The 9734-nt window shown below is 52.4% G+C and overlaps 1 protein-coding gene across 3 annotated transcripts; it reads left to right on the top strand.

Annotated features, from left to right (window-relative positions):
* The first annotated feature begins 4635 nt into the window (after positions 1-4635).
* Positions 4636-8820, top strand: LOC123449525 (pentatricopeptide repeat-containing protein At5g01110-like). Of its 3 annotated transcripts, none has more exons than XM_045126776.1 (3): positions 4636-6741; positions 7147-7343; positions 7906-8820. In XM_045126776.1, exon 1 carries the CDS (start codon positions 4682-4684, stop codon positions 6737-6739), a length of 2058 nt encoding a protein of 685 aa, XP_044982711.1. In that variant the 5' UTR covers positions 4636-4681; the 3' UTR covers positions 6740-6741; positions 7147-7343; positions 7906-8820. The 3 variants fall into 3 exon arrangements, with proteins under 3 accessions (XP_044982711.1, XP_044982710.1, XP_044982709.1); XM_045126775.1 differs by having other exon boundaries at positions 4638-6869; positions 8261-8820; XM_045126774.1 differs by having other exon boundaries at positions 4638-6869.
* Positions 8821-9734: the final 914 nt, after the last annotated feature.

Genomic DNA, 9734 nt, shown 5'->3' with positions numbered 1-9734 from the left:
TAGGAGTGCTTTGGGTGTATCAAACGTCACAACGTAACTGGGTGACTATAAAGGTGCACTACGGGTACCTCTGAAAGTGTCTATTGGGTTGGTACGAATCGAGATCAGGATTTGTCACTCCGTGTGACGGAGAGGTATGACGTGCTACGGAACGAGTAAAGAGACTTACCGGTAACGAGATTGAACAAGGTATAGGTATACCGACGATCGAATCTCGGGCAAGTTCTATACCGATAGACAAAGGGAATTGTATACGGGATTGATTGAATCCTTGACATCGTGGTTCATCCGATGAGATCATAGTGGAGCGAGTGGGAGCCACCATGGGTATCCAAACCCCGCTGATGGTTATTGGCCGGAGAGGTGTCTCGGTCATGCCTGCATGTCTCCCGAACCCGTAGGGTCTACATACTTAAGGTTCGATGACGCTAGGGTTATAGGGAATTGTTATACGAGGTTATCGAAAGTTGTTCGGAGTCTCGGATGAGATCCCAGACGTCACGAGGAGCTTCGGAATGGTCCGGAGGTAAAGATTGATATATAGGACAGATGGTTACGGACACCGAAAGTGTTTCGGGCGTCACCGGTAACGTACCGGGACCACCGGGACCACCGGAGGTGGCCCCGGGGGTCCACCGGAAGGGGGCAACGACCCCGGGAGGCTAGATGGGCCAAGTGCGGGAGGGAACCAGCCCCTAGGTGGGCTGGTGCGCCCCCGCCCCCCACTCAGCCCATGGCGCAAGAAGAAGGGAGAGGGGGGAACCCTAGCGCAGGTGGGCCTAAGGCCCACCAGAAGGGTGCGCCACCCCTCCTCCCCCCTTGGCCGCTGCACCTCCCCCCATCTAGGGCTGCCGCCCCTCCCAGGAGAGGGAAACCCTCAAGGGGGCGCAGCCCCTCCCTCCCCCTATATATAGTGGGCACTTTTGGCCTTTTGGAGATACAGTTGTCCCTCTCCCTCGGCGCAACCCTGCTGTTCTTTCTCCTCCTCTCTGTCGGTGCTTGGCGAAGCCCTGCCGGAAGACCTCGTCTCTCCATCGACACCATGTCGTCGTGCTGCTGGAGATCTTCCCCAACCTCTCCCTCCTCCTTGCTGGATCAAGGTGCGGGAGACGTCACCGGGTTGCACGTGTGTTGAACGCGGAGGTGCCGTGGTTCGGCACTTGATCGGAATCACACCGCGAACTGAATCGCCGCGAGTACGACTCCATCAACCGCGTTCTAGCAACGCTTCCGCTTAGCGATCTTCAAAGGTATGAAGATGCACTAACCCCTCTCTCGTTGCTGGTCTCTCCATAGGAAGATCTGAATATACGTAGATTTTTTTTGAATTTATGCTACGTTACCCAACACAAGGGTTGTGGCAGCCAGAAGGGGGAGCACCACCGAGCATTACAAGCTAAGGAGAGCACCGCATGGCCCGCGTTGCCACTGCCGCCAGCCATCTGCCGCGCGTCGCCGCTATCGCGAGCCTCCCATCGCGGCGCCTAGGGGCACAGCATTGCCCAGGGTTATATCACGACCCCCTGCGACACCTCGGCCCCGTCCCTCGTTGTCCATGGCAGCAGCCGCGCCGACCGGCAGCTGTCGTGCCAAGCAAGCATGCGAGAAGGAAAGGGCCCCGCCGCCACCTTCACAAGAGCCGCGCACGGACTTTGCCGTCCGCTCCTCCAGCGACGGCGAGTCGAGGGGCGGGAGGAGAGGTGTGTGACACCTCGATCTAGGGTCTCCCCCATGTCGCCAGGGAGGGCGACGCGGGGGACTCGGTGGTTTCGCCGCCTTTGGGGTTTGTTGTACTAATTCAAGTAGTCCCTAGCTTTTGAGCTTTATATATATACACACATACAACTAGTGGTATTAGCTTATGAGCTCCTAGCAGTGCAGGTACAACCAAACGAGGAGTGCAGCTTTTACAATCAATTCACTAGTGATATGTAAGCGAGAGTAACATCAAAATGCCGCGTTCATGAAATGCATAAGGTTCACACGTTTTATATCAGAAGTTTATGATCTGGATTTCTCAATATCAAGAAATGCATAAGGTTTACTCGGTGCAAAACGGTGTGGATCAAACAAATTGACCGGTCAGGGATCAAAACGTTCAGCACACCTTGCTGCTTGCTTCACATGCCATCGACGTGGGTGACCTACATACACAGGCATAACCCTCCCACAGTGACACTAATTGAGCAGAAAACGGAAAGCATAAACATGGTAAGCATACTATAGTTGTCATCGTCGAGCAACAATATTGAGATAAATTATGCTTCTATTTCACCATTCGATCAAGTCATCTTTACACATTTTATCATGCAATTCTTTTCTTTTCTTTTTTGCTTAGGCACATGGGGAGCTAGATTAATTCAGGTTTCACCTACAACATGACATCTCCATCCAAGTGCTGATCAGATGCTGCTGATGTTGTTGTTGTTGTTGATGTTGAGTCAGTCATCATTTGTTCTTGCTTCTGAATCATCATCTGCTGCTGCTGCATCTGGATATGGCGTTGGTGATGTTGTTGCTTCTCGATCGTCATCTGTTGCTGCTGCTGCATCTGAATATGTTGTTGCTGCATCGGGATCTGCTGCTGCATCTGCATATAGAGCTCGTGTTGTTGTTGCTGCATCTGAATTTGTTGTTGTTGTCGTTGTTGTTGTTGTTGTTGTTGCATCTGAATATGTTGTTGCTGCATCTGAATCTGCTGCTGTTGTTGCTGCTGCATCTGAATCTGCTGCTGTTGTTGCTGCTGCATGTGAATCATCATGGTGTGTCGCAGCTGCTGCTGGTGCCTGCCTCGCCACGACGGACATAGGGCCATGTTCTTGTACATCTCCACGAACCTGTCCATGAGCACGTCGCCGCCTTCCCGGAGGGCCTTCTGCCCAATCTCGTCCGGCCGATCAATGAAGAAGTCCAAAATGACGTCCCAGAACAGCTCCGCGTCGACACAGTCGGCGATCTGCCGGTCGTCACCCTCGTCCCCCGCCTCCATGCTTAGCGCGACCTTGTACCCGGCCTTGAGGTACCTGGCGTAGGGCTCCTCGTACCCGCCCTTCTCGACGGCGTCGCAGACGTCGCCCTCCCACCGGCGCAGGAACGCGGTCTCGGTCTTGTGGAAGGCCGTCACGAAGTTGAGCCGCGCGGGGCCGCTGTCGCGGCTGGCGCACGCTACGGCCACGCGGTCGTGCGCGAGCGCGGCCTGGTGCTCGTCGTCGAAGGGGCCGATGTCGCGGCTGCCTCGGCCTCGCTTCGGTTCCATGACGCGGGCCATCCACCCCTTGCCTGGGTCGTGGTGCACCCCGAAGTACCTCCACTTCGGCGCCGGTGCCGGTTGCGTCGTGGCGTTCCCGGGCGCGCCCTGCGCGTGCCGGGGCGGCGTGGGAGCAGGAGCGGCGACCGCGACGGCTGCGGGGTTCGTTGGCAGTGGCGTGCCACCCATAGGCGCTCCCTGTGTCGGCGCGTGACGCTTGGCTGGCGGAATGGCTGTCCCCATCGTCGTTGGCGGTCGTTTGCCTGTGGAAGGCGCGTCGGGGCTCGCCACCGCCAGCGCTGGCTGCGTGGGCGGCATTGGCATTGACATTGGCACTGGCATTCGAGGCTTCGCGGACGGGACGGCGCCGCCGACTGGACGAGTGTTCCCCGGAACGCCCGGTCTCGCTGCCTGCACACGTGGCATCGGCGAGGGAGCTGCTGGCATGGGGGCACCGCCGAGGTTACCGTAGCTCATCGGATGTGGCAGCACGGCGGCGGCCGGCGCTCCCTGCATGTGTGGTAATGGCATGCCAGGCCTCGCGGTCGGGGCGGCGGCACCGACCGCACGAGGGTACGCCTGAATGCCGGGCGCTCGTGCAGCCGCCGCGGCCTGCATCTTCATCTGCGGTGTCGGGGCTGCTCTCACGGCAGTGCCGAGGTTAACGTAGGTGCTCATCACCGGCCGCGTCACGCCGGCCCCCTGCACTCGTGGAGTTGCTGCGGGAGGCCTCGCCGTCGGGGCGCCGGCGCCGGGGTTAGAGCCCGGCATCATGCTGTCGGAGTGTGGGTGTGTGCACCGCACTAGTCGACGTACGGCGGGAGAGCGAGCGGCTGTGAATATCTGGGTCGGTACACGGTTGAGTTGGCAGAGCTGCGTTGGACTGCTGCCGCTTAAAAAGATGCGGCAGGCTAGGCGAGAGTCCGAGTCGGTTTCGCCATGGGACGCGTCGTGGAGTCGGGGCCGGAGTCGGATTCCAGTGTGGACTCGGATTCTCGGGACAGCACGATTCTCGGGACTCGGATTCCCTGAAGTTTTAAGGGGAGTTTGTTTCGAAGGGACTAATTTTTTTTGTTTCACAGGTTAAAGAAAAAAGTCCCTTCAATAGATTCGTCTCTTAAAAAAATAGTTTCTTCCGTTTGTTTACATAGAAATTAAAAGGTATTTTTTTAGTCTAGTCCAACAAATGAGAAATTGAATCTTTTGCCCCCACTTTACTTCCCAATTTAATAATTTACCCTCGTCCCTGAGGCTGACGGATGGGGTCGGGATCATTGGTCATTGAGATAACGCTAGGATAAATCATCCAACCCTCATAAAATGAGGCAAATCATCCAATCCCCACCCCCAACAACAAACAGGGCCTTAATCACCCGAAGGCGTATTCTCATGAACAGAGAAAATGGCTAGAAAGCGTGTCCTGTGGTATACGTAATGCTTAGCGGAAGGTGGGTTTATTGGTTTCGCATTCTCAGCTTGAAGGCGGCAGCTCCAACCCCAAGCCTCCAACGCACTCGAGTCCACCACCGTTCGCCGTCGGCAATGGCGATTCCGCGCCGCCTGCCCTGCCTTCCCACCGTGGCCGTGTCCACCAGACGCTCGACCGCGAGCCTAGCCGTCTCCCATGGTGGGACCGGCGCGAGGCCCTCGACGGCCGTCCTGGCCGCCGCCGCGACGGCAGCCGCGGCGGCGGGCCGCGCCTCCGAGTGCCAGTCGCTCCTCCTCCGCATGTCGCGGCGCCGCGGCGCCTCCCGCGTCGATATCGTGTCGTCCCTCCTCGCCTCCTCCCCGACCCCGCAGCCGCAGGTGTTCGACCTCCTCATCCGCACCTACACCCAGTCCCGCAAGCCCCGGGAGGCATTCGAGGCCTTCCGCCTCCTCCTCGACCGCCGCGTCCCCATCCCCGCCGCCGCCTCAAACGCGCTCCTGGCCGCGCTCTCCCGCGCCGGCTGGCCCCACCTCACCGCGGACGCCTACCGCCTCGTCCTGTCCTCCGGCTCCGAGGTAAACACCTACACGCTTAACATCATGGTCCACAGCTGCTGTAAAGCCCTACAGTTCGATAAGGTTGATACCGTGATCTCCGAGATGGAGAAGAGATGCGTGTTTCCGGATGTGGTAACCCATAATGTGATGATTGATGCTAGATTTCGTGCTGGGGATGTTGAGGCGGCGATGGCAGTGGTCGATTCGATGGTTAGTCAGGGGATAAAGCCGGGAATCTTGACGTATAATGCGGTGTTGAAGGGGTTGTGTAGGAATGGAAGGTGGGATAAAGCGAGGGAGGTGTTCAGGGCAATGGACGAGTATGGGGTGGCTCCCGATGTTCGGAGCTTCAACATGTTGATTGGGGGATTTTGTAGAGTTAAGGAGGCTGGTGAGGCGATGAAGTTTTATAAGGAGATGCGGCGGCGTGGAGTCACACCAGATATTGTGAGCTTTAGTTGCTTGATTGGGTTGTTTGCAAGGAGGGGGGAGATGGACCGTGGGGCAGCCTACTTGAGGGAGATGAGAGAGTTCGGGTTGATGCCTGATGGTGTGATTTACACAATGATCATTGGTGGATATTGCAGGGCTGGGTCAATGTTGGAGGCGCTGAGAGTTAGGGATGAGATGGTTGGCCATGGATGTTTGCCAGATGTGGTAACTTACAATACCTTGCTGAATGGGCTCTGTAAAGGGCGTAGGTTGTCTGATGCAGAGGAGCTTTTGACTGAGATGAGGGAGAGAGGGGTCCCACCAGATTTATGCACCTTCACAACTTTAATTCATGGGTATTGTAGGGAGGGCAACATAGAGAAGGCATTGCAACTATTTGAAACAATGCTGCATGAGCGTTTGACGCCAGACATTGTGACATACAACACTTTGATTGATGGAATGTGCAGACAAGGTGATCTGGGCAAAGCTAATGAGCTATGGGATGATATGCATTCTCGAGAAATCTTCCCCAATCACATTACCTACAGCATCCTGATAGACAGCCACTGTGAGAAGGGACAAGTGGATGATGCATTTGGGTTTTTGGATGAAATGATAAACAAGGGGATTGTGCCAAACATCATGACCTATAATTCCATCATTAAGGGTTACTGCCGGTCTGGAAATGTATTGAAGGGACAACAATTTTTGCAGAAGATGAGGGATGCCAAGGTGTTGCCTGATTTAATTACTTACAACACCCTAATCCATGGTTATGTTAAAGAAGAGAAGATGCATGAAGCTTTTAATTTGCTTAACATGATGGAGAATGAAAAGGTTCAAGCAGACACTGTCACGTATAATATGATTATAAATGGGTTTTCTGTACATGGTAATATGCAAGAAGCTGATTGGGTTTACAAGAAAATGGGTGCTAGAGGAATCGAACCAGATAGATATACATATATGTCCATGATAAATGGTCATGTTGCAGCTGGAAACTCGAAGGAGTCATTTCAACTTCATGATGAGATGCTTCAGAAAGGGTTTGCTCCTGATGACAAATTCTGAGGGTATTATTTTCCTCCATACTGGAATCTAATTGATGCTATGGCTAATTCAACAATGAGAAATGAAGGCATTTTGCAGTTTGTTTAGATTGTCAGGATTTTTGCTCCATTAAGTATTTATGGACTTGAAGGTGAGCATGAGAAATTTTGCAGTTCAGCATTAAAATATCGGCTAGGTTGTGCACTGCCCTTCTATATTACCATAGTGGAATCAGCAGTGATATACGTTTCCTACTTTACTAATTGAGTATGACTTTGTAAGATGCAATATTGTTCTGTACAAATATCTGTTCTTCTGAATTCTGATAGTAGAATGCTGCTTGACTGACATTCTTTTGCTACTTTTGCATTCTCTCACTCTAGGTTGCGGTTTGGTACCATCACATTGACCGTTGTAATTTTCTGTAGGCGTCTGATTAAATTTTGGAGTAAATTCCGTGGAAGTTTTCATTATTGGGTGGTCCAAGGGTAGAAAATTTTCCACACAAGTGACCTCTCTAGACGTGCTTTCTTCACCAACGTGCAGAAATATTTTGTTAGGGCTCAGGAGGTGTGCTTTTGTTTTCTGGGCAGCGGAGGAATCTAGCATGCTCTAAATTTCACAGGTACTTTATTTCTTACCCAGAATTTCTTTTTAAGAGGAATACTAGTGTAATGCACTAATGCCTGATATACAACTACATTTTGCAAATCCGTAATGCAGTAACATATTTTCCTGTTGTTTAGTTGACCCTATCACCTCTAATAGCCCTGCTTGGGTAGTTCAACCTACCAATCTACTCCCTCCATCTCAAAATAACTGTCACTGATTTAGTACAACTTTAGTGCAAATATGATCTTTAGAGCAATAATCCTAACTCAACATTGGTTTACTATTGGTACTTAATGCTTTTGGTGGTCATACATATGATCTTGCAATTGATGAGAAAAATCCACATTACAACCCTCAACTTGCCACTTGGTTTAAGATTCAACATTCAACTCCAAAACCAGTTGTCCCACACCCTAAACTTGTCATTCGGTTCAAGAATCAACCTCCCAGTTGATTTTGACTGGTTTTGACTGCATTGATTGGTTTTAACTGCGTTGACTGCATCAGCTGTTGATTACCCAGTCAGCTCGGACTAGTCAAATTATTTAAAACGTTATTTCCTGTGTTTAATTAAGGTGGGGTCCACGGGCCAGCTACCCATTAGCAGAGAGGGTTCGGTCACACGACTGCTCTTTTCCGCTTCCTTCCACGTTGTTCGGTCCACTCTTCATCAGCGCCTCACGCAGTGTTGACTCGGGCCGCTTCGTCGTCAGTGTCTCGCTCTGCGTCACGTCGGACCGCACGGCCGCACGTGCAAAGCACGGTCCAGTGCCTCCTGTTCGAGCACCTCGGCGCCGGCGCGCAGGACGTGTAGACGTGCATGGGCGACGAGCACGGTGACGGCGCGGCGCGGTGGCACTGTGGTGTGCTGAGTTTAATTTGTCACTTGCTTGTCTGTGGTGTTATTATGTGGATTCATGTTGTTTTCAGTTGAACTGAAGCCTTTCCATGCATCGCCTTCTTGCTCTTGGACTTGTACGAGAGTAGCAGCAGCACTAGTACCGCTTAGAGAGCAAATCCAGTGCAAGGAGGAGGCCCTGCTGCACCTGATTAGCAGGCAAAGAGCCCGCGCCTCTCAATCGACATCCCAACAGTGAGCAAATCCAGTGCAAGGAGGAGGTCCTGCTGCACCTGATCAGCAGCCAAAGAGCCCACACCTCTCAGTCAACATCCAAACAGTGAGCAGCAGCCTACGGCATACCCAATCAGCATGTCCTCGTCACACCGACTACAGCAGCCGCTGACACCACACCAACAACACTTGGTTCAGGTTCTAGTAAGAACGGCAGCAACAATGTCCCTGCCAAGCTGCATGTCCTCCTCATACGGAGTTCAATGAAAAAGAATAATCCTGGGTTCTAACTTCTAAGCCAAGTAACATTCGGTTGATCCTGTATCCATATATAATCACATATTTTATTTCAATACAGACGACTGATCGTTCCTTCTGTTTTGATATTATAAACAACAATTAATGTTGAGTCTGAACATGGTCACTCTTCCGGTACCAAGTGTTATTTCGACGGATATTTTGCTAGTGGGCGGACTAAGTTGTATCCGTATCCTTGATAAATGATCATACATAGCTAAAATGATGACTAGGTCCCTTTGATTTTGTTTCATATACTTTTTGTCATTCCACATTCAGATGAATAAAAGCATCTTATATGAGAGGTCTTCTTCGGTACAACCCCCTAAACGTATAAGGGCAGTATGGTCATTGCACGTTCTGTACCGTATATGTCGTGACGTTCGCCCGACCGTCGTACATACGCCACGTCACCCACGCGTCGGCGGTTTGGTTGAAAAAAAAAACCTAACTCCATCACGCCCGACTCCGCCGTCGCGGCGGCGCCGCGACGTCTCGCCGACGTGGCTCAACCCCCCCCCCCCCCCACGTCTCCGCCGACGCCGTGAGTCTAGCACACGTCGCCTCCACCGCCGACGTCTCGTCTCCGTCGCCACCGGTACGCCGCTGCACACGTCTCCACTGGCGACGTGACCCTCTCCCCCCGCTTCGACGCCGGCGGTTGCAGTGACCGACGTGGCACCGACGTCGAACGATGTTGATCAACCCTTCGACGACGGACAACAAGTTTTTTCATTTAATCCATACAATTTTTCACGATTTCATTGTACATTGATACAATACCTATTGAAAGGTTATTAATAGATCAAGACAACACCGGGTATGCTGGCAATGACTCTAGTAGTGATGATGAATCTTCGTCATTGAATGCAAATAAATCACTCGGACACAACTATATGAGTCAAGATGAATCATATAGTGGTAATGTAAGTGTTGTGTACGCGGTTTATGGAGCGGTACTACAGGGCGGTAGTACTGCCCAGCAAGCGGTAGTACCGCTTGTTACTATCATGCAAGACCCCCCTGGTATTTCTG

Source organism: Hordeum vulgare, chromosome 4H (genome assembly GCF_904849725.1).
Source record: "Hordeum vulgare subsp. vulgare chromosome 4H, MorexV3_pseudomolecules_assembly, whole genome shotgun sequence".
Lineage (NCBI taxonomy): Eukaryota > Viridiplantae > Streptophyta > Magnoliopsida > Poales > Poaceae > Hordeum > Hordeum vulgare.
Note: the sequence above shows the minus strand (reverse complement) of the source record. Positions and strands in the feature narration are given on the sequence as shown.